The sequence below is a fragment of the Phyllobates terribilis genome, unplaced genomic scaffold, assembly GCF_046119375.1.
Source record: "Phyllobates terribilis strain yellow unplaced genomic scaffold, ASM4611937v1 Scaffold_7__3_contigs__length_470593459, whole genome shotgun sequence".
Taxonomy (NCBI): Eukaryota; Metazoa; Chordata; class Amphibia; order Anura; family Dendrobatidae; genus Phyllobates; species Phyllobates terribilis.
Genome location: NW_027362767.1, coordinates 231,166,643 through 231,192,331, shown reverse-complemented (window position 1 = coordinate 231,192,331; position 25,689 = coordinate 231,166,643). Strand labels below are relative to the sequence as shown.

General features: G+C 41.2%; 1 protein-coding gene across 1 annotated transcript in view; it reads left to right on the top strand.

The window, feature by feature from the left end:
* The first annotated feature begins 1,956 nt into the window (after positions 1-1,956).
* LOC141153086 (carbonic anhydrase-like) overlaps positions 1,957-25,689 on the top strand; it is a 31,605-nt gene continuing 7,872 nt past the window's right edge. Inside the window, exons 1-3 of the mRNA XM_073637758.1 lie at positions 1,957-2,050; positions 20,380-20,462; positions 21,568-21,597. Coding sequence (XP_073493859.1) covers positions 20,405-20,462; positions 21,568-21,597 — 88 coding nt within the window. The 5' untranslated portion in view covers positions 1,957-2,050; positions 20,380-20,404. The remainder of the gene's footprint in view (positions 2,051-20,379; positions 20,463-21,567; positions 21,598-25,689) is intronic.

Genomic DNA, 25,689 nt, shown 5'->3' with positions numbered 1-25,689 from the left:
ATAAAAGAGGGGGTACTGTTAGAACCATCCTGTTTGTTTTTTCCATCTTGTGTTTTGCGGTCACGTGACCATCTGCCTTTATATTCCAGCTCCGCCCTTTTGGCTGTGTTGGACTTCAGTGTTTGACTGTTTCTCTAGCCAGGTGCTTCTATGCCTTTCTCTGTCAGTTCGTTTGGTCCTTCTGGGACCTCTAGTACTTTTTTGTCTTTTTGTGTTCTGCAACAACTTCTCTGTTTAGGAGGTGTCCCATTTTTGTCCCAGTCCTTAGTTCTTTTAGGGACCCCTCCCCTTATGCTATAGGTCTTCGTTCCGACTAGCCGAGGACTAAGGCGGGTCTGTTTGCTAGGAACAGGCAGCCCGCTACATCGTAGGGATTCAGCTTAGTTTTACTGTAGGGACAGTTTTCCCTTATCTTTCCTTAGTACATGTTGCAGATCATAACATTTTAGATCTCAAGTCAGACAGTTCTCTTCTCTTTCTGTTCTCAATGCTTAGTGTGGCACACACAGACACACATTGCAAAGACTTAGTCAACTTCTCTTTTTATCTGGTTTCAGGTGTGATCTTCATATTGTTACTTGCCACAGGTGAGTTTGAATGAGCATCACATGCTTGAAACAAAGTTGTTTACCCACAATTTTGGACAGGTGCCAAGAATTTTGTACGGCTCATTTTTGGGGTTTTGTGTGAAATGATGTCAAATTTGCCTTTTTTTCTGTTTTTTTGTAACAAAAAGGTAATGTGTATAACAAATCTTGCGTAATTGCAATACATTTCTGTGAGAAATACTTTATTTTCTGGAACAATTTCAAGGGTGCCAACACTTTCGGCCATGACTGTACATCTGCGTGAATTTTACCATCCATAAGAAATGTGATGTGTACCATTCACAAAGTGTAGGGCAGTTCTGTAGTGACTAGACACACCTGCCCACACTGTAACACCACCACCACCAAAGGCTCATCTGGTGACAACAGTGGCTGATGCATAGCGCTCTCCTTGACGTCTACAACATCGTTGACGGCCATCACTTCTGCTCAGCGTTCATCATTATTTGCTCTCCCCCCCGCCACCTTCAAGTCATCATTTGCTCTACCCACCTCGCACTTTCAATTCATCATTTGCTGCCCCCCACCCTCAATTCAACATTTGCTGGTCCAACCCTCCACCCTCAATTCATCATTCGCTGACCCCCCACCCTCATTTCATCATTTGCTGTCCCCTGCCCCCCATGCTCAATTCATCATTTGCTGTCCCCCCTCCGCACCAACCTCAATTCTTCATTTGCTGCTCTACCCAACCCTCAATTCATCATTTGCTGTCTCCTACCCTCTATTCATCATTTGCTGCCCCCCAGTCACTCACCCCCAATTCATCATTATTTGCGCTTCCCTACCTTAATACATCATCATTCCTTGTCCCCCGTCCCTCAATTCATCATCATTTGCTCCCCTCCAAGCCCATTTAATTAATTTTATTAAAAAAAAAAAGTTTTCATACTTACCTCTTATACGATCCCCTGGAGCTCCACTTCTGGAATGGTGTCCTGGCGTGTGGCACGTGTACATGCCAGCGTATATGCAATGATGTCATCATGTACGCGCCGTCACCAGCGCGTCACAGTAGAGGAGGAGTGACTTCCTTGGAGCTGCACGGCTGTGGAGCTCCAGGAAGGCTCCCTGCGACGAGATGTGCGCAGCAGATGGCGGGCAGAGAGGATGGAGCCTCACGTACGGTATTATATAGTGGATTTGGTTATCTTCCAGCTCGACATGTTCTGTCTAATTCCCTGAATCTTATGTTCCTCATAGTTCAACATGTAAATAACCTTGTAGGGTGCAACCTTTACTGGAAAAAGTATTTTTGTAAACTGATGAACTGAACTATACCTTGGAGATAAGCTTTCAAGAATATAAACAGGTGGCGGCGTTTCCAAGTATATCTAGTGAAAGCGTGCAAAAGGAGGCGTTCTTCTAGGCGATAGTGATGTGTATATATATTTAGTAACTTAGGATCAAAGAACGTCCAAACGTCGCTCAGATGAGGATTTGTGAGTATATAGTAGCGTTTACTTATGAATTATATTATTTTTCTAACATTGTCGTGACATATTGTGGTATTTAGACATTTATATGTCATTTATACACAAATATAAATATGTTTCAAAGTATGTACAAGTTGTCCTTTTATTAGTAAATGAATATACATTTCATATTATAGTGTCAGATTTATATGTAATAATATGTACAGGATGATTTGAGGGTGCCATGTCACATTGGCAGAGCCCCTGAGGTGCCAGAACAGCAGACCCCCCATTAGTGACCTCATTTTATTAACTACACCTCTCAATGAATTCATCTAGGGGTGCAGAGATCGTATTTACACCACAGATGTGTCACAGAACCTTATACCATTGGGCAGTGACAAAAAAATAATTACATTTTTACCACAAAAATGTTGTTTTAGCCCCAGATTTTACAGTTTCACACTGGGAAATGGGTAAAAAATGGTACCACAATTGGTCACACAATTCCTGCTGAATGTGGTAATACCCCATAGGTGACTGTACAGCACTGCTTAGCCATATGGTGAGACTTGGGAGGCTTTTTGCCTCCTTGAGAACAAATTTTCGTAGAATAGATTGCAGACTCCATATCCAAAGCCCTTAAGTGCCAGAAAAGCAGAATCTCCCTTCGAGCGACCCCATTTTAGGAATTTCACCCCTCTTGGAATTTATCTACAGGTGTAGTGACGATTTGACTCCATGGGTGTTTTCCAGAAGCAAGCAGCAGTGGATGTTGCAGAGTGAAAATTGCAAATCTGCTGTTGTAGTGCCCAGTATGTTGTAGTGACCATATATTGTGTCCAGCTCATGCTTCTGAAGAAACGCACCCGTAAATTCGGCTGGGTTCTCATTGCTACAGAAATGCCAAACATGTGGATTCTAACTGCGGTTTAGGCACACTGGAGCTCAGAAGGGAGAGGGGCATTTGGATTTGGGAGCGCAGAATTCTCTGGATTTCTTTGGGGGGGGTGAGGAGCCATAGCGCTTTTCCAGAGCCTTTGGACTACCAGTAACATGGAAGCCCCTATATTTACACTGACAGATGACGGACCTGAGTGGGAGCTTTTTTGTGGATTGAGTTGAAACTTTTATTGGGAACATTTTACATAATATTTCAGATCAATTTATCCTACGCTCTACGCTGAGCACTTATATCGGGGTTTCCATCTATATCTCCAAATGACGTGACAGATGAAACCCCCAAGGGATCCATTCACTATAATGAGGCTGGACTCCGTCTGGCCTCTGTTCAGCAGTGTCCATCTTTTCAGAAGTACATGAAACTGTGGCAGACCGCTCTTTTATGCACGCTTAAAAAGACGGACACCGCCTGATCACAGGCCAGATGGCGTCCACGGTGTCTCTATATGCCTCATTATAGGGAATCGTCCACCGAGTATTATCCATCCGAATCACGTATTTCAGAAATTTACACGGAAACACCGATCAGCACAGAGCGCTGGATAAATGTGCGCAGAGCCTTACTGCGATCTTTGGGAGGCAGAATGAACAAATCAGCAGCAGGTGAAGAATTATTATTTTTTATGCCGTTCCTCGTGTGGTATAAGTGATTAGGTGACTTTATTCTTCGTGTCGGTGTGATTACAGCGATACCAGATTTATATTCGGTTTTTATGTTTGGCTGCAGCCACACACTAAAAGACGCTTTTCTTTTTTTGCAAAAATGAGTTTTTGCATCGCCATATTTTGAGAGCTATAAATTTTCCACATTTTGGCTGACAGAGTCATGTAAGGGCTTGTTTTTTGCGGGACGAATTGATGTTTTTATTGTTACCATTTTTGGGCACATGACAGTTTTTGATCGCTTTCTATTACTTTTTTTATTTTTCAGCTGATGGAGCTGTATGGTGGCTTATTTTTTGCGGGACAAGATGGTGTTTTCAGCTATACCATTTTTATTTCCATTCGACATTTTGATAGCGTTTTATTCCACTTTTTGTTCGGCAGTATGATGAAAAACATAATTTTTGCCACTTTTTTTTTTTGTACTGTGTTTACTGAAGTGGTTAACTAGTGTGACAGTTTTATAGGTCGGGTCGTTCCAGACATGACAATACCAAACATGTGTATATTTTTTGGGGTTATTTTTGTTTTTACACAAATACACTGTGTGCAGAATTATTAGGCAAATCAGTATTTTGCTCACATGATACTTTTTCTACATGTTGTCCTCCTCCAAGCTGCATAGGCTTGAGAGCCAACTACCAATTAAGTAAATCTGGTGATGTGCATCTCTGTAATGAGGAGGGGTGTTGACTAATTACATCAACACCCTATATAAGGTGTGCTTAATTATTAGGCAACTTCCTTTCCTTTGGCAAAATTGGTCAGAAGAGAGATTTGACGGGCTCTGAAAAGTCCAAAATTGTGAGATGTCTTGCAGAGGGATGCAGCAGTCTTGAAATTTCCAAACTTTTGAAGCGTGATCACCGAACAATCAAGCGTTTCATGGCAAATAGACAACAGGGTCGCAAGAAGCGTGCTGGCCAAAAAAGGTGCAAAATAACTGCCCATTAATTGAGGAAAATCAAGCGTGAAGCTGCCAAGATGCCATTCACCACCAGTTTTGCCATATTTCAGAGCTGCAACGTTACTGGAGTATCAAAAAGCACAAGGTGAGCGATACTCAGGGACATGGCCAAGGTAAGGACGGCTGAAAAACGACCACCTTTGAACAAGAAACATAAGATAAAACGTCAAGAATGGGCCAAGAAATATCTTCAGACTGATTTTTCAAAGGTTTTATGGACTGATGAAATGAGAGTGACTCTTGATGGGCCAGATGGATGGACCAGAGGCTGGATCAGTAAAGGGCAGAGAGCTCCACTCCGACTCAGACGCCAGCAAGGTGGAGGTGGGGTACTGGTATGGGCTGGTATCATCAAAGATAAACTTGTGGGACCTTTTCGGGTTGAGGATGGAGTGAAGCTCAACTCCCAGACCTACTGCCAGTTTCTAGAAGACAACTTCTTCAAGCAGTGGTACAGGAAGAAGTCGGTATCGATCAAGAAAAACATGATTTTCATGCAGGACAATGCTCCATCACATGCATCCAACTACTCCACAGCGTGGCTGGCCAGTAAAGGTCTAAAAGAAGAAAAAATAATGATATGGCCCCCTTGTTCACCTGATCTGAACCCCATAGAGAACCTGTGGTCCATCATAAAATGTGAGATCTACAGGGAGGGAAAACAGTACACCTCTCGGAACAGTGTCTGGGAGGCTGTGGTGGCTGCTGCACGCAATGTTGATCGAAAACAGATCAAGCAACTGACAGAATCAATGGATGGAAGGCTGTTGAGTGTCACCATAAAGAAAGGTGGCTATATTGATCACTAATTTTTTTTGGCTTTTGTTTTTGCATGTCAGAAATGTTTATTTCTAAATTTTGTGCACTGATATTGGTTTACCTGGTGAAAATAAACAAGTGAGATGGGATTATATTTGGTTTTTATTAAGTTGCCTAATAATTCTGCACAAACAGATATCCTCCTAAGATAGCCAAATCTAAAAAAAAAACACTCCAACTTCCAAAAATATTAAGTTTGGATAATTATGAGTCTTTTGGGTTGATTGAGAACATAGTTGTTGATCAATAATAAAAATAATCCTCTAAAATACAACTTGCCTAATAATTCTGCACACAGTGTATACCTATTTATTGGTACGAAAATCGTCTGACAGAAAAAGGACAAAAATTCAGAAAACAGCACAGAAAAAGAAAAAGCCTCACCAACAAGTCAGATTACAAATGCACTAGCAGGATGGAGCAGACCCCCATGATAAAGGCGGGGTCAGCACAAGTGCAAAATACTGATGCAAACAGTCAATCACAAACCTACCAATTCATCACGTAAGCAGAGTTCCCAGTGTCGATTGCGCAGGTACATCTCCTGTGGAACCCCTACCCGACCAGGACGTATGGTTGCATCAAAAGTCGTGAAGGGGTTAAAGAGGGCCTAATCAAGTCAAAAGTGATCAGTTTTTGCTATTATTTTAATCCTGCTGATCCCCTGAGCGCTCCACTTTTTTTTTTTTTTTAAATCCGCCATACTTCTCCAGAGATATGGGCCTTTTTATTTTGTGCTAGTTTTTAATGGTCGGGGTGTGGCTGACAGGGTAATTATATAGCACAGCCTGAAGACACGCCCCAGAGGATCTTGGAAACACGCCCCTTTGTAAAGACCATGACACTAAATAAAAATCATATCTCTGGGACTGTGAGACAGATTAAAAAAAAAAAGTGAATATACAGGCAAGCAGCGGGAATAAACTAAGAGCAATTTTGCTTTTCCTCGTTACAGCGTTTTACAGATCGGGTTAATTAATTTTATATTTTGATAGATCGCACTAGTACAGATGCAGAGATGCTAAAGATGTCATTTTTTTTAGCATTTCTTAATTTTTATCTGGGAACGTCAAAGAAAAAAAAACAAAAGGGGATGTGTGGGAGTAACAAAAATAATTTCAGCAAATATTCTGCAACACAAAAAGCAGCATGTAGAGGAGATTAAAGAGGACGTAATCGAGTCAAAAGTAACCAATTTTTGCTCTTAGGTTATGTTCACACATCATATTTTTTTCAGCGTTTTTTTTCTGCAGCAAAACCTGATCTCTTGCCAGGAGGTTGTTCAGGGTTTTTCTTGCTTTTTTGCTTGATTTTTGGTGTGTTTTTTCAGCGTTTTTTTCACTGTCCTTTTGTCTCTTTTATCCATGTACATGAAGTTCAGTGAAAAAAAACAACTCATTCTGTTTTTTGGCATAACAGTGGGGTAGGTGAATTGTTCAGGAATAGTTTACCTAAGAGACTGGCAAAGCATTGACACTATTTACTTTCACACTATGGTCCGCCATTTAGTTGCACAGGAATTGTTCAATTTCACACCTCCCTAGGCCACATGTATTGTTCAATCTCACACCTAGCTCAGCCAATGTTTACATTGTGCACATCACTAATTTAATTAAACTCTCCTAAACAAACTACCATCTCAGTGACCAAGACAAGATGCTAAAATCACAAAAATAATGAGTTTTAGAAACTGTTGTACTTGTTTATTTTCACTTAAAAAAGCAGCAAAACCTGATAGCTATGTTTACACTAGGCGTTTTTTCACCACCCATTACTTCCAATGGGTGAAAAGCGCTGAAAAAACGCTGAAAGAAGTGACATGCTCTGGGGCGTGTCTTTAGGCTGTGCTATATAATTACCCTGTGAGCCACACCCCCTTGTAGAGACCATGACCATAAAAACCTAGCACAAAATAAAAAGGCCCATATCTCTGGAACCGTATTTTAGATTTTAAAAAAAGCGGAACGCTCAGGGGAAGAGCAGGACTAAAACAAGAGGAAAAACTGTTCACTTTTAACCTAGTGACAGGTCCTCTTTGAGTGAAAACTTGTAAAGCTTTCTGAGTTTTCTATATGTAAAATCAGCAACATGTGAACCTAGACTTAACGTGAACATGTTAGGTGATTCACCTGAACCACGTGGCAGGGACGAGCTTCATCATTACAAACACCCATGTTTTGATTAGTAATGATGGAGCTGGGCTCTGATGTATGCTTCCCATAGTCCGGATTGCATAAATCACCTGATAATTTTAACCGGTTCAGGACCGCCCACTGTAGATAAACGTCGGCGCTTGCCGGGCTCTGTGCAGCGCCGACGTTTAAAAACGGTGGGTGGTCTCGCAGTGCTCAGGACCCCCAGGGTCCTGCAAGCACTGCGATTCCGGTGCAGAGCGTTAGCTCTGACAGGGTACATCATCGGGACCTGATTAGATCAGGTCCCAGTGATGTTAACCCTTTGCTGTCTTCTATATGCTGTGATCTATAGTGATCGCGGCATATAGGAGACAGCAGGAAGAGAGGGGGTCGTCTTACTTACCTCCGAAGACCTCCGTTTCGTTTGAGGACCTGGGGTTGCTATGGCAGCTGGAGGTCACATGACCGCCTCCAGCTCTGCCATATATGGTGTCCTTCCTGTCTGGCTTCAGCCTGTATGTAGCTGATACCAGACAGGAGACTGACTGAAACAGTCAGGGAAGATCTCATGTAATGTAATATATGTCTATTACATTACATGAGATCAGTGATCAGAAAAATAAAAATTAATGTCCCATACAGGGACTAAGTAAAAATGTAAAAAAAAGTAAAAAAAAAGTTTTTAAACTATTAAAAAAAAAAATCACAAAATAAATAAAAATAAATAAATAAAATATTAAACCAATAAATCCGTAAATTATTACAACACCAAAAAAAGTACACATATTTGGTATCGCCGCGTCCGAAACAACCCGAGCTATAAAACTGTCACACTAATTAACTCCTTCTGTGCACACCGTAATAAAAATAAATAAAAAACGGAGCAAAAAAATATGCTTTTTCATCATATCGCCAAACAAAAAGTGGAAAAAAATGCGATCAAAAAGCAGAATAGAAATAAAAATGGTACCGCTGAAAACGTCATCTTGTTCCGCAAAAAAAAAGCCGCCATACAGCTCCATCAGCCGAAAAATAAAAAAGTTATAGCGCTCAGAATAAAGCAATGCAAAAAAAATATTTTTTTTTCTATAAAATTGTTTTATTGTGTAAAAGCGCCAAAACATAAAAAAATACAGTAAGTGTAGTATCGCTGTAAACGTACTGACCCGAAGAATAACGCTGCCTGATCACTTTTACCACACGCAGAACGGCATAAAAAAAAACTCAAAAAACAATTCCTGAAGTGTTTGTTTTTGTTAACTTCCCAAAAAACGGAATAGAAAGCGATCAAAAAATGTCACGTGCCCAAAAATGGTTCCAATAAAATTGTCAACTCGTCCCGCAAAAAACAAGCCGTCACATGACTCTATCGGCCGAAATATGGAAAAATTATAGCTCTCAAAATATGGTGATGCAAAAACTAGATTTTGCAAAAAAAGCGTATTTTAGTGTGTGACAGCTGTCAGTCATAAAAACCCGATATAAATCTGGTATCTCTGTAATCGCACCGACCCGAAGAATAAAGTAATCTAATCAGTTATATCACACGAGGAACGGCATAAAAAATAAATAAAACAAATATTATTCACCTGCTACTGATTTGTTTATTATGTCTCCCAAAGATCCCAGTAAGGCTCTGCTCACATTTATCCTGTGCTCTGCGCTGAGCACTTACACCAGAGTTTCCGTGTAAATCTCTGAAATACGTGATTCAGCCAGAACCCATGATGGAAGATTCCCTGTAATGAGGCAGATATAGGCCACTGTGGATGCCGTCTAGCCTGGGATCCCACGGTGTCATTTGTTTTAGGCGTGCATAAAAGTGCGGTTGGCCACAGTTTTGTGCACTTCTGAAAAAAAGGACACCGCTAAACAGAGGCCAGACGGAGTCCAGAGTAACTCTGCTGCCTCATTATAGTGAATGGATCCTGCAGGGGTTTCATCTGAATTACATCACTTGGAAAATTAGATGGAAACCCCCATGTAAGTGCTCAGCCTAGAGCGCCGGATAAATGTTACGTAAAATGTTCCCAATAAAAGCTTCAACTCAGTCCTCAAAAAAAGCTAGTCCCCACTCAGGTCCATCATCTGTTAAAAATATAAGGGACTTCCAAGTTACTGGTAGCAGAAAGGCTCTGGAAAAGCAAAATGGTCCTTGCCCCCCAAAAGAAATTCAGAAAATTTTGTGCTCCCAAATCCAAATGCCTATTCTACAATAATTTGTTCTCCAATTGTCAAATAGCGCTCCTTCCCCCTCAAATCTCACCGTATGGCTAAGTGGTACGATACAGCCACATATGGGGTATTAACACTTTTAGAAGAAATTGTGTGACACATTTCGGCACCATTTTTACCCATTGCCCTGTGTGAAAATGTAAAATCTGAGGGTAAAACATTTTTTTGTGGTAAAAATATAATTATGCTTTTTTCACTGCCCAATGGTATAAATTTAAAAATTAAAAAATGCTCACTACTTCCCTAGATGAATTCCTTGAGAGGTGTAGTTTACAAAATGGGGTCACTTGTGGGGGTTTCTGCTGTTTTGGCATGTCAGGGGCTCTCAAATGTGACATGGTGTCTGCTGCCTATCCCAGCCAACATAGCGCTTCTTTCTCTTCCGAACCCTGCCGTACACCAAAGCAGTGGTTTTCCCCCACATATGGGGTATCGGCGTACTCAGGAGAAATTGTACAACAAATTTCATCGTGCAATTTATCCTGTTACCCTTATGATAATGCAAAATTAGGGAATGAAAAACATTTTTTATGGGAAAAATGTGAAAATTTTATTTTTACGGCTCAATATTATAAGCTTCTGTGAAGCAGCTGGGGGTGCAAAGTGCTCACCACACATCTAGATAAGTTCCCTAAGGGGTCTAGTTTCCAAAATGGTGGCACTTGTGGGGGGTTTCCGCTGTTTAGGCACATTAGGGGCTCCCCAAATGTGACATGGCGTCCGCTAATTATTCAAACAAATTTTACATTCAAAAAGTCAAATGGCGCTCCTTCCCTTTCAAACCCTGCCATGTGCCCAAACAGTAATTTGCCTTCACATATGGGGTATCAGCGAGTTCAGGAGAAATTGCATAACAAATTTCATGGTGCAATTTATCCTATTACCCTTATGATAATGCAAAATTAAGGGATGAAAAACGGTTTTGTGGGAAAAATGTGAAAATTTTATTTTTACAGCTCAATATTATAAACTTCTGTGAAGCACCTTGGGGTTCAAGGTGCTCACCACACATCTAGATAAGTTCCCTAAGGGGTCTAGTTTCCAAAATGGTGGCACTTGTGGGGGGTTTCCACTGTTTAGGCACATCAGGGGCTCTCCAAACGCAACATGGCGTCCGCTAATTATTCAGACAAATTTTACATTCAAAAAGTCAAATGGCGTTCCTTCCCTTCCGAACCCTGCCGTGCGCCCAAACAGTGGTTTTCCCTCACATATGGGGTATCAGCACGCTCAAGAGAAATTGCACAAAAAAATTTGGGGTCCATTTTTTCATGTTACCCCTGTGAAAATAAAAAAATTGGGTCTAAAGTAACATTTTTGTGAAAAAAGTTAAATGTTAATTTTTTTCTTCCACATTCCAAAAATTCCTGTGAAGCACCTGAAGGGTTAATAAAGTTCTTGAATGTGGTTTTGAGCACCTTGAGGGGTGCAGTTTTTAGAATGGTGTCACTTTTGGGTATTTTCTGTCATAAAGACCCCTCAAAGTGACTTCAAATATGATGTGGTCCCTAAAAAAATGTTTTTGTAAATTTTGTTGGAAAAATGAGAAATCGCTGGTCAACTTTTAACCCTTATAGCTCCCTAACAAAAAAAAATTTGGGTTCCAAAATTGTGCTGATGTAAAGTAGACATGTGGGAAATGTTATTTATTAACTATTTTGTGTGACATGTCTCTCTGATTTAAGGGCATGAAAATTCAAAGTTTGAAAATTGCAAAATTTTCAAAATTTTTGCCAAATTTCCGATTTTTTCACAAATAAACGCAAGTGATATCGAAGAAATTTTACCACTATCATGAAGTACAATATGTCACGAAAAAAACAATCTCAGAATCAGGGGAATACGTTGAAGCGTTCCAGGGTAATTACTTCATAAACTGGCAGTGGTCAGAATTGAAAAAATTGTCCCGGTCACGAAGGCAAAAACAGGCTCTGGCGCGAAGTGGTTAAAAGAACCTAACAGGAGGGTAGTCATAAAATTGAGTCTGACGTCATTCTCATGTAACATACCAATTGTCTCCGCAGCATTCTGTATGCCTTCCTCCTACGTAGTTTGTCATCCTTCATCTTAGCTGACACATTCAGAATGGATTTTACCCACTGGGGTACCCTAATGATGAACAAGAAGAATAATCAGCCTTGAAATGCATTGGAAGGCAAATTGGACATAATTTCACACAAAACCCCAAAAATGGGCCGGACAAAATTGTTGGCACCCTCAACTTAATATTTGTTTGCACACCCTTCAGAATAAATAACTGCAATCAATTCTTTCCTATAACCATCAACAAGCTTCTTACACCTCTCAACTGGAATCTTGGACTCTTCTTTTACAAACTGCTCCCGGTCTCTCATATGTGAAGGCGTCTTCTCCCAACAACAATTTTAAGATCTCTCCACAGATGTCCAATGGGATTTAGATCCGGACTCACTGCTGCCACTTCAGAACTCTCCAGCGCTTTGTTTCCATCCATTTCTGGGGGTTTCTTGAAGTATGCTTGGGGTCATTGTCCTGCTGGAAGACCCATGACGCAAACCCAGGACGCAAACTAAGCTTTCTGACCCTGGGCACTACATTGCGACCCAAAATCCTTAGCTAATCTTCAGATTTCATGATGCCTTGCACACAGTCAAGGCACCCAGTGCCAGAGGCAGCAAAGCAACACCAAAACATCTTTGAGCCTCCACCATATTTGACTGCAGGTACTGTGTTCTTTTCTTTGTAGGCCTTATTCTGTTTTCAGTAAACAGTAGAATGATGTGCTTCACCAAAAAGCTGTATCTTGGTTTCATCTGTCCACAAGATGCTTTCCCAGAAGGATTTTGGCTTACTCATGTACATTTTAGCAAACTGCAGTCTAACTTTTTTTGTCTCTATGTCAGCAATGGGGTCCCCCAGGGTCTCCTGTCATAGCGTTTAATTTAATTCAAATGTCAATGGATAATTTGCGCTGATACCGATGCACCCTGAGACTGCAGGACAGCTTGAATTTCTCTGGAACTTGATTGGGGCGGCTTATCCACCATCCGGACTAACATGCGTTGCAACCTTTCATCAATTTTTCTCTGCTGTCTACATCCAGGGAGATTAGATACAGTGCCATGGGTTATAAACTTCTTGATTATGATGTGCATCGTAGACAACGGAACATCAACATCTCAGGAGATGGACTTGTAACCTTGAGATTGTTAATATTGTTCAACAAGTTTGGTTCTCAAGTCCTCAGACAGTTCTCTTCTCCTCTTTCTGTTCTCTATGCTTAGCGTGGAACACACAGACACACAATGCAAAGATTGAATCAACTTCTCCCCTTTTAATCTGGGTTTCAGGTGTGATTTTCATATTGCCCACACCTGTTACTTGCCACAAGTGAGTTTGAATGAGCAACACAAGCTTGCAACACATTTGTTTACCCACAATCTTGGAAAGGTGCCAACAACTTTGTCCATCCCATGACTGTATGGTCCAATGTCTGTTATGGACAGTGGCATTTAACCCCTTTACGACCTATGACATACTGTACAGACCAAAAGTTTGGACACACCTCATTTAAAGATTTTTCTGTATTTTCATGACTTTGAAAATTGTATATTCACACTGAAGGCATCAAAACTATGAATTAAAACATGTGGAATTATATACTTAACAAAAAAGTGTGAAACAACTGAAAATATGTCTTATATTCTAGGTTCTTCAAAGTAGCCACCTTTTGCTTTGACGACTGCTTTGCACACTCTTGGCATTCTCTTGATGAGCTTCAAGAGGTAGTCACCGGAAATGGTTTTCACTTCGCAGGTGTGCCCTGTCAGGTTTAATAAGTGGGATTTCTTGCCTTATAAATGGGGTTGGGACCATCAGTTGTGTTGTGCAGAAGTCAGGTGGATACACAGCTGATAGTCCTACTGAATAGACTGTTAGAATTTGTATTATGGCAAGAAAAAAGCAGCTAAGTAAAGAAAAACGAGTGGCCATCATTACTTTAAGAAATTAAGGTCAGTCAGTCCGAAAAATTGGGCAAACTTTGAATGTGTCCCCAAGTGCAGTTGCAAAAAACATCAAGCACTACAAAGAAACTGGCTCACATTAGGACCGCCCCAGGAAAGGAAGACCAAGAGTCACCTCTGCTTCTGAGGATAAGTTTATCCGCGTCACCAGCCTCAGAAATCGCAGGTTAACAGCAGCTCAGATTAGAGACCAGGTCAATGCCACACAGAGTTCTAGCAGCAGACACATCTCTACAACAACTGTTAAGAGGAGACTTTGTGCAACAGGTCTTCATGGTAAAATAGCAGCTAGGAAACCACTGCTAAGGACAGGCAACAAGCAGAAGAGACTTGTTTGGGCTAAAGAACACAAGGAATGGACATTAGACCAGTGGAAATCTGTGCTTTGCCTGATGAGTCCAAATTTGAGATCTTTAGCTCCAACCACCGTGTCTTTGTGCGACGCAGAAAAGGTGAACGGATGGACTCTACATGCCTGGTTCCCACCGTGAAGCATGGAGGAGGAGGTGTGATGGTGTGGGGTGGCTTTGCTGGTGACACTGTTGGGGATTTATTCAAAATTGCAGGCATACTGAACCAGCATGGCTACCACAGCATCTTGCAGCGGCATGCTATTCCATCCGGTTTGCGTTTAGTTGGACCATCATTTATTTTTCAACAGGACAATAACCCCAAACACACCTCCAGGCTGTGTAAGGGCTATTTGACCAAGAAGGAGAGTGATGGGGTGCTACGCCAGATGACCTGGCCTCCACAGTCACCTGACCTGAACCCAATCGAGATGGTTTGGGGTGAGCTGGACCGCAGAGTGAAGGCAAAAGGGCCAACAAGTGCTAAGCATCTCTGGGAACTCCTTCAAGATTGTTGGAAGACCATTTCCGGTGACTACCTCTTGAAGCTCATCAAGAGAATGCCAAGAGTGTGCAAAGCAGTCATCAAAGCAAAAGGTGGCTACTTTGAAGAACCTAGAATATAAGACATATTTTCAGTTGTTTCACACTTTTTTGTTAAGTATATAATTCCACATGTGTTAATTCATAGTTTTGATGCCTTCAGTGTGAATGTACAATTTTCATAGTCATGAAAATACAGAAAAATCTTTAAATGAGGTGTGTCCAAACTTTTGGTCTGTACTGTACATGCGGCATAAACCAGTGCGAAGTAAAAATAAACATGGCCCTTCGGGCAAAACATGGAAATAAAACATGACATATAGCACAGTCCGTGTTGTTGCTCGATCCGCCTGTTCAGGAATAAACAAACATTCGCCGCTTCAGCTTTCCTTATCAGGACGCACAGCACTGGAATTCCTCCCTCCAGGCCTACCGAACACTGAATGCTTCAGAGTGCCAAACTTTTGGTCTGTACTGTATAGGTACTTAATAGGTCGCCTTCCCCTCTCTGATACAGGCTCCGGTGCTGAGCCCGCATCTTTTCAGGCACATGACAGCTGATCTGATCAGCTGTCATGTGCCCCTAACAGCCGTGGGTGGAATCGCGATCCACCCGCAGCTGTTAACATGTTAAATGCCATTGTCAGTCTCTGATAGTAGAATTTAACATGTGAGACGGAAACGAGTCACATGATCGAGGGGTGCCGATGGGTTGGCATGACAACTGGGGGTCTGCAGAAGAACATCCCGTGGTTGTCATTGCCGATCTGCTATGAGCAATGCCCAGTGGCCGGCGTTCATAGCAGATGATCATTTCTGCTACATATAGCAGGGTTGAAGCCCTGCTATGTGTAGCACAAGCGATCAGATGATCGCAGCTTCTAGTCCCTCATGGAGCAAATGAAAACTAAAAAAAAAATATTTAAAAAAAATAAATAAATTATATATATATATATAGTTTAAATCACCCCCTTTTTCCCCATTCAATAAAAATAAAAATACACATTCGGTATTGCTGCATTCAGAATAACCCAACCTATCAAAATCTAAAAATGTAAAAATAATCCAATTGGTAAACAGCATAATGAGACAAGGGATAAAAACGCCAGAATTAATTACGCTTTTTTGGTCACCGTAACATTGCAATAAAATGTAATAACGGGCGATCAAAACACTTTATCTAGGCCAAATGAATAAAAACATTAGCTCGGCCCGCAAAAGATAAGACCTTACCCAGCCACACATCCCGAAAAATGGAGACACTACGGGTCTCAGAAAATGGCGCCATTTCTTTAATTATTTTTTTACAAACTTTGGATTTTTTTTCACCACTTAAATAAAAAAAGAACCTATATATGTTTGATATCTGCAAAGTCGTAATGACCTGGAGAATAATAATGGCAGGTCAGTTTTAGTATTTAGTGAATATAGTGAAAAAAAAAAAAAACAATTGTGAAATTGCACTTCTTTTGCAATTTCACCGCACTTGGAATTTGTTTCCTGTTTTCCAGTATATGATATGGTAAAGCCAGTGATGTCATTCAAAAGTACAACTCGTCCCGCAAAAAAACAAGCCCTAACATAGCCATATTGACCGAAAAATAAAAGAGTAATGGCTCTGGGAAGAAGGGGAGCAGAAAAAAAAACGGAAAATCCCAAGGTGGTGAATGGGTTAATAGTTTAACAGGCGCTATGCTATGATCTATATTACATGCATATTACGTGTATTATCTATATGACATGGTATATAATTACACGGTATTATCTATATTACAGCTATGTCACTATACATTACATGCAGATTCCTATATTACTCAACAGTACAACTTTCCTACTGCACCAAACTCACCCAAACTCCTGACAAGTTTGTGCAATTCTCTCCTCCATGTTTCCTCCTGCTGACTGCACAGGAGGGACCTGACCTCTATGTCAACTCCTATATTGCAACATTTTGGCAGCATTTTAACCCTGCAACTTCTAATAACTCTGAGCCATCTCTATGAGAGACACAGTAGCCTCTTGCAGGACACACAGGCAAATATCTCCCTAACTTGCATGTACTTGGAGGAGCAGCATCAGTGTAAACTGTCACAGAAGTACAGAGGAGCCACTCACAGTGACATGGTTTTCCTTGCTTGTAGCCACCACTAGGGGGAGCTCCTTGCACACAGTTGTACAGCAAGCATTCAGTTTTTGGCAATGAGCGCCCCCTTGTGGCAACTATAGTTTTAATAGTGATTAGAGATCTATGAGTCCATTTTTAGGATTTGGAAAGCACCCTCTGGCATTCTTCCAGAAATGCATGTAAATGAGTTATTAGATGATGAATAATAAAATATATGATTTTAAAATCCATAGAAGGTTCATTATTGGTGCAGACTGTTCACAAATCCGCATTGGCTTAGACTAATCTGCGTGATGATCCACTGGCCAAGCTGCGCAAAAGATATGAATCTCCGCTGTGGATTTTTACCAGTTTATATGTGAAAAATGCATTGCAGATTTGCCTGGGGCCCATAGAAAATCTGCCATGTTTATCTTAGGCCTCATTCAGACGTGCGTTTTTCACGGACACGGAATCATTATAGTCTATGGAGCTGTTCACATGTCCGTGTTATTTTTCAGGCCTAGTGTCCATAAAACAAAAACAGAGACGTGTCCGTTTTTCAATCCGAGCCAAAGATTAAATTCGTCCATCCAAAATAATGGGTCTCGGAAAAAAAAATAAATGGACATCACACAGATGCCAGATGCCACCATCCAAGTGCTGTCTGTTTTTCTTACTGTTTAAAGGGGGTGTCCACTACTGGATAACCCATTATTAGTTCTTACTTGCTGGATAAAGTGAAAAAAAAAAAAAATTCTTACCTCCTGGACTGGAGTCAATACTGATATAAACAATGTTATAAGACCGCTGCAGCCAATCAGATGCCACAGATCTGCTGCAGCATTCACATTTTTGTCCAAGCAGAGAAAACAAAGTTTTTTCGCTTTGATTGGATAGTAAAAGCTGCAGCAGATGGTTGGCCATTGAGCTTAGAGGAATGGCGCTGGTGCGGACGTATAAGTATATAACTATTAGTATATAGTTTATTTGTTATGCTGCATAATGGACAATACACAGAAGTGCAAAGCCCACCCTAAGGGGTGAGTGGTGGCTGAGTGTGGCATACAGGGATATCTTCATGGGGCAACTAATGGGTACAGTCATGGCTGAAGATGTTGGCACCCTTGAATTTGTTCAAGAAAATGAAGTATTTCTCCCAGAAAGTTATTACAATTACACACGTTTTGTTATACACATGTTTATTTCCTTTGAGCGCATTCGAATAACACTAAGAAAAAGAGAAAAAGGCAAATTGGACATAATTTCACACATAAACCCCCAAAATGGGCCGGACAAAATTGTTGGCACTCTCAACCTAATATTTGGTTGTACACCGTTTGGAATAAATAACTGCAATTAATCGTTTCCTATAATAATCAACAAGCTTCTTACACCTCTCAACTGGAATGTTTGACCACTCTTCTTACAAACTGCTCCAGGTCTCTCATATGTGAAGGCGTCTTCTCCCAACAGGAATTGTAAGATCTCTCCACAGGTGATCAATGGGACTTAGATCCAGACTCATTGCTGCCACTTCAGAACTCTCCAGAGCTTTGTTTCCATCCATTTCTAGGGGCTTCTTGAAGTATATTTGGGGTCATTGTCCTGCTGGAAGACCCATAACCTAGGACGCAAACCCAGCTTTCTGACACTGGGCGCTACATTGTAACCCAAAATCCTTTGCTAATCTTCAGATTTCATGGTGCTTTGAACACAGTCAAGGCATACAGTGCCAGAGGCAGCAAAACAACCTAAAAAAATCTTTGAACCTCCACCATATTTGATTGTAGGTACTTTGCTTTTTTCTTTGTATGCCTCATTCCATTTTCAGTAAACAGTAGAATGATGTGCTTTACTAAAAAGCTCTTGGTCTCATCTGTCCACAAGATGCTTTCCCAGAAGGATTTTGGCTTACTCACGTACATTTCTAGAAAACTGCAGTCTAGATTTTTTTATGTCTCTGTGTCAGCAGTGGGGTCCTCCTGGGTCTCCTGCCATAGCTTTTCATTTCTTTCAAATGTCGACAGATAGTTTGTGCTGACACTGATGCACTCTGAGCCTGCAGGACAGCTTGAATTTCTTTGGAAAGTGATTGGGGCTGCTGATCCACCATCCAGACTATCCTGCATTGCAACCTTTCATCAATTTTTCTCTGCCATCCACGTTTAGGGAGATTAGCTACAGTGCCATGGGTTGCAAACTTCTTGATTATGTTGTGCACCGTGGACAAAAGAACATTCAGATCTCTGGAGATGGATTTAACCTTGATTGTTGATATTGTTCAACAATTTTTATTCTGAAGTCCTCAGACAGTTCTCTTCTCCTCTTTCTGTTCTCCATGCTTAGTGTGGCACACAGACACACAATGCAAAGATTGAGGCAATTTCTCCCCTTTATATCTGGTTTCAGGTGTGATTTTCATATTGCCCACACCTGTTACTTGCCACAGGTGAGTTTGAACAAGCATCACACGCTTGAAACTATTTTGTCTGAACCATTTTTGGGGTTTTGTGAGAAACTATGTCCAATTTGCCTTTTTTCTCTGTTTTATGTGTGGCTCTAATACACACAAAGCAATAAACATGTGTATAACAAAACGTGTAATTTTCTGGGAGAAATACCTCATTTTCTGGAACAATTTAAAGCGTGCGAAAAACGTTTGGCCATGACTGTATATTCTTAATTACATGTAACATTAATTATAAAATTGCTTTGCAAATATGAGTTAATTGTAAGTGTCTGTCACTATTATTTTTTTTACTCAATTTATGCAAAAAATCCTGTGACTTTTACTATTTTTTTTTACCCATAATGTACTAGCATATAGAGATATACAGTATCTGTAGAGGATACTCTTGAGGTTTAAAGGGGTTGTCCTCTACTTGGACAACTCCTTGTCATACCACACGCTTGGCCCCGATAAAATAATAGCCTATACTCACCTCCCGTGCTGGCGCGCCCTTCCCCAGGTGTCGGCACTCGCAGTCCCGGGGCTCTCTGTGCAGTGTTGTGACATGTGACGCCGGCACCCAATCAGCGCTGCCATCACTGTCGCCGCTTTCGGACAAATCGAACATGAAGAGGACGTCCGGGCTGCAGCTGATCTCTGACTTCCTCTTCATGTTCAATTCGACGGGAGGCGGATTCAGTGACGCCGGCGCTGATTGGGTGCCGGTGTCACGTATCACAACAACAGCAAGGCAGCCCTGGGGAAAGTGAATGCCGACACCGCGGGAAAAGCGCCAGCATGGGAGGCGAGTATAAGCTTTTTTTATTTTATTGGGCACAAGCAGTGGGTATGAGAAGGGATTGTTCTGGTAGTGGACAGCCCCTTTAAGCAGAGAAAACTCTCTAATGCACAGCTGTGCAGCCTGTGGTTCACTCTTAGAGTTTCCGCCTTCTGTGTTTGATTCCTTACAAAGACAGGAACAACTAATGAAAATTAAATTTGATATATTGGAGTATCTAGTAAGCACAATTAGTCATATTTTCTAACTAGATATAATGGGGGGAAAGTGGGGTTGTACTGTGGATCAGCTTCACAAATTAAACCTTGACTTTTTATTGCAGATGTATCGAAGATAAGATTTTGAAAATGCTCAGATTTGTGTGTGTTGGGGTGCTGTACCTTGTCCTGGGGTGCAATGCATCAGGTAGACCACTATGAAATATATTTACATTCATCTATTACTCATTATCTACTTGAAAATATTAAAAATATAATGATAATATAATATCATGATAAATGATGCCTTTCTGAAAAATTATCTGACAAACAAGAAGAGATCTTCATCATTCTCTTCCGATCCTCCTGTTAAATGGGTATTCTCAAGTTTGGAAGTTATTCCCCATCCACAGGTTAAGAGAAAACTTTCTGATCGCTGGAGGTCTGACAGCTGGGACGTCAACCAATCTCAAGAACCGGGGCTCTAAAGCGGCCCATCTGAATGGAGCAGAGATTGGTCATGTGCACAATGCCGCTCCACTCATTCCTATGACAGTGCCAAAGACCTCGCGAGTGCAGCCCTCAACTATCTCTGGAGGTCCTATTGAGAATTAATGGAATGGCAGTGCGTATGATTGACCACCAGTTCATTCACACCCAGCTCCTGGGATCAGTAGGGGTCCCAGTTGTTGAACTCCCACAGCAGTTGGGAAGTTATCCCCTATCCCATAGAAAAGAGATGGTTCCAAACTTGAGCATACCCCTTTTAAGTCAATGGCCACAAGGGAGAAATGGTTTATAAAATTTTTCCTTTTTAGACCAAAAAATTAAATTATTATTACAGAATGGTTCTACTACGTCTGAGTATCTTCCTCCAGTAGGTGTAAGCGCCTGAAAATGATGCACGTCAGGGCACGTTGGCTCTTCCACCACCATTATAGTCAGCGCATATGTCCAAATCCCATTTTGCGGGGGGGATGTTCGGACGCAAGCCCCAACGGGACCCATGAGCATGCAGAAAAGCCCAATGTGAAAGCACCCTGAGGGTCTTCTAACCCTAATTCTACTGCTTTATAGGCGTAAACGAGGGTGTTGAGTTCGGTCCAGAAAACCCATCGCTAGCCCGGTCATTATTTGGACCGAGAAACTCAGTTTTGAGAAAGCAGTCTAACCCCTACGGTTTTTAGAGTTGGTAAAAAAAAAATCTTATTGCATTACTATTATTAGGACATTCGTTTTAGAAATATTAGATTAGAATTCTACATTGATAATAGAAATAAGTTATTGGTATTACCTTTTTTTTTTTTTTACAGGAAACTGGTGCTATGAACATGAAGAATGTGGTACGTGGATTATGTTGTAAATTCTGTCAGATGACAGTCATATGTTGGTACATCACAATGTCTCATGCTTTAGTGACTACATAATTTACAGGGAGGCAGCACTGTCTGTGCCTGCAACATTTCTAGGAAGGCAACACTATCTGTGCCTATATAGTCTACAGGAAGGCATCGCTGTTTGTGCTGTGACAAAGTCACTGGTAAAGTAGCTTCAGTGATCTGAAATCTAGAAGTTTGCTCCAGCACACTATGTTCTGAGAGGGGTTAATCAGCCATGTTTAAGGGCTGTTGTTTTTTTTTGTGGACAGCCAACGTGTGGGTGGGAGGCTCTCCACCATATATCCACCCCAGGGTGTGGCCTAGAATATAAATAGTTGGCACTCTGAAGCATTCAGTGTTCGGTAGGCCTGGAGGGAGGAATTCCAGTGCTGTGCGTCCTGATAAGGAAAGCTGAAGCGGCGAATGTTTGTTTATTCCTGAACAGGCGGATCCAGCAACAACACGGACTGGGCTATATGTCATGTTTTATTTCCATGTTTTGCCCGAAGGGCCATGTTTATTTTTACTTCGCACTGGTTTATGCCGCATGTACAGTACAGACCAAAAGTTTGGACACACCTTCTCATTTAAATATTTTTCTGTATTTTCATGACTATGAAAATTGTGCATTCACACTGAAGGCATCAAAACTATGAATTAACACATGTGGAATTATATACTTAACAAAAAAGTGTGAAACAACTGAAAATATGTCTTATATTCTAGGTTCTTCAAAGTAGCCACCTTTTTGCTTTGATGACTGCTTTGCACACTTGGCATTCTATTGATGAGCTTCAAGAGGTAGTCACCGGAAATAGTTTTCACTTCACAATAAGTGGGATTTCTGGCCTTATAAATGGGGTTGGGACCATCGGTTGTGTTGCGAAGAAGTCTGGTGGATACACAGCTGATAGTCCTACTGAATAGACTGTTAGAATTTGTATTATGGCAAGAAAAAAGCAGCTAAGTAAAGAAAAACGAGTGGCCATCATTACTTTAAGAAATGAAGGTCAGTCAGTCCAAAAAATTGGGAAAACTTTGAAAGTGTCCCCAAGTGCAGTTGCAAAAACCATCAAGCGCTACAAAGAAACTGGATCACATGAGGACCGCCCCAGGAAAGGAAGACCAAGAGTCACCTTTGCTTCTGAGGATAAGTTTATCCGAGTCACCAGCCTCAGAAATCGCAGGTTAACAGCAGCTCAGATTAGAGACCAGGTCAATGCAACACAGAGTTCTAGCAGCAGACACATCTCTACAACAACTGTTAAGAGGAGACTTTGTGCAGCAGGCCTTCATGGTAAAATAGCTGCTAGGAAACCACTGCTAAGGACAGGCAACAAGCAGAAGAGACAAGTTTGGGCTAAAGAACACAAGAAATGGACATTAGACCAGTGAAAATCTGTGCTTTGGTCTGATGAGTCCAAATTTGAGATCTTCAGTTCCAACCACCGTGTCTTTGTGCGACGCAGAAAAGGTGAACGGATGGACTCTACATGCCTGGTTCCCACCGTGAAGCATGGAGGAGGAGGCGTGATGGTGTGGGAGTGCTTTGCTGGTGACACTGTTGGGGATTTATTCAAAATTGAAGGCATACTGAACCAGCATGGCTACCACAGCTTCTTGCAGCGGCATGCTATTCCATCCGGTTTGCGTTTAGTTGGACCATCATTTATTTTTCAACAGGACAATGACCCCAAACACACCTCCAGGCTGTGTAAGGGCTATGTGACCAAGATGGGGAGTGATGGGGTGCTACGCCAGATGACCTGACCTCCACAGTCACCAGACCTGAACCCAATCGAGATGGTTTGGGGTGAGCTGGACCGCAGAGTGAAGGCAAAAGGGCCAACAAGTGCTAAGCATCTCTGGGAACTCCTTCAAGATTGTTGGAAGACCATTTCCAGTGACTACCTCTTGAAGCTCATCAAGAGAATGCCAAGAGTGTGCAAAGCAGTCATCCAAGAAAAAGGTGGCTACTTTGAAGAACCTAGAATATAAGACATATTTTCAGTTGTTTCACACTTTTTTGTTAAGTATATAATTCCACATGTGTTAATTCATAGTTTTGATGCCTTCAGTGTGAATGTACAATTTTTATAGTCATGAAAATACAGAAAAATCTTTAAATGAGAAGGTGTGTCCAAACTATTAGTCTGTACTGTATATAAAAAAACAGTGGAAGAGTTAAAAGAAGTGTTCCTGTGTCTACCTCCGTGTGCAGCCGAGTGTGCCAATCTACCACAGTGAGCACATCATTTACAGGGAGGCGGCACTATCTGGGCCTACATCATATAAAGTGAAAGGGCACTGTATGTGTCTACATCATTTACAGGGAGGCAGCACTATCTGTGCCTACATTAAATAGAGGGAGGGGACACTATCTCTGCATAAATCATTTACAACCCTTATCCACACACACGTCACTTGACAAATGGTAAGGTTTTAAATATTAGAGTTAGGAACGTCCCGATTAGGGTCACTGTGAAGTGGTGGGATGGCTTTTGCATTTTTTTTAATCAAAATTATGTTAACTAAGTATCCTATATTATTTTCATGCACTATTGCTGTTTATTTACTTACTGGAGGGTATTTGCTTATTATGTTTCTGTCTTTGTTTTTTTTTTCTGTTTAGTGGCCAGTGTGAACATGCACTTACATGCTGCATATACTGTACACCGATTTATATCTCAGTTCATCTCTTTAGGTTTTTATCATTTACAAGGAGGCGACACTATCTGGGCCTACATCATATAAAGTGAAGGGGTGCTGCCTGTGCCTACATCATTTACAGGGACGCAGCACCGTCTGTAACTACTTCAGTTACAGGAAGCTTCCTAACAAGATAACTACTACATAACCCCTCAGGCCAATCTCAGTTCCACCATAAAAGTTGTACTTGGTCAGATCCTTACTGACCACAGCTGGAGGTCTCCCTCTCCCATGTTCCCCTTTAGATCAAGTTTACGTCCAACGCAGGTTGGTTTTGGATGCCAATAGAGGCATGGCAACAATTGAGTCCTATTGTTAAAAAAAGGATTTTGCACAGTATACATTTTTTTGCAGTGGCCTTTTATTTAGGAAAAAACAGTCTACTGCGCTTTCCTATAAAGGTGAAGGGATGCTAGATGCATACTAGACAGTCGGAGATTCTTCTAGCCTTCAAATGGTGACTAGGGACCTAATGAAAATAGTACACAAACATCGTGTGCACTTACCCTGACACAATCACATACAAATAGAGAGAGTAGTGTTTATTAAAATAGTGCCGATATGAATTTAAAGGGGTTTTCGGGGAATGTAATATTGATAAATTATCCTAACAATAGGACATCAATATCAAATCAGTGGTGGACCAACATCTGGGAGCTGTCATTAGCTCCATGGCAGCTGGATGTAAATGTTAAACAGAGTTGAACAGCATTGGTCCATTAAAAAGAGTACAAGGAAGCCAGGATGCCTTTCCTTAAAAATATAATATTACAGGTCCTGGGCACTAGATTCTGTGATGGGACGTTTATCCAGGGAACTAATATGGTTGCTGTATGTGGAGTCAGGAAAGATTTTTTTTTAACCCTAATAAGGGGCAATTAGCATCTGCCCCGTGTTGCCTTCTTCTGGATCAACATGTTAGGGTATAGGCTGACCTCAATAAACTTATGTCCACCTTTAACCTTAAAGACTATGAAACTGCGAAATGTGTAGCATCCTTCATCAGTCACTATAGATCAGCTCCTATTTAATAAAACTAGAGCTGAACTGCAGTTCTTGGCAGCAGCTGCTACACTTTGTGAAAAGTTGTGCTGTTCAGCATCTTTTGATGTTTACATCCGTCCACCGCAAGTTCTGATGACAGCTAATCAATAGGGATACCAGGGGTTGGATTTTTCTCGAATGTCTTATGCCTTCATTTTAAAAGATGTGTTTTATAATTATTATAATTACTATTGTTGCTCCTTATTAAAGGGGACCTTTCACTGGATTTTTTATTTTAAACCGAGTACCTTCTCCAACTGGCACTGATCCACTGATTCAGGAACAGTTTCTCCTTTTCTTCTA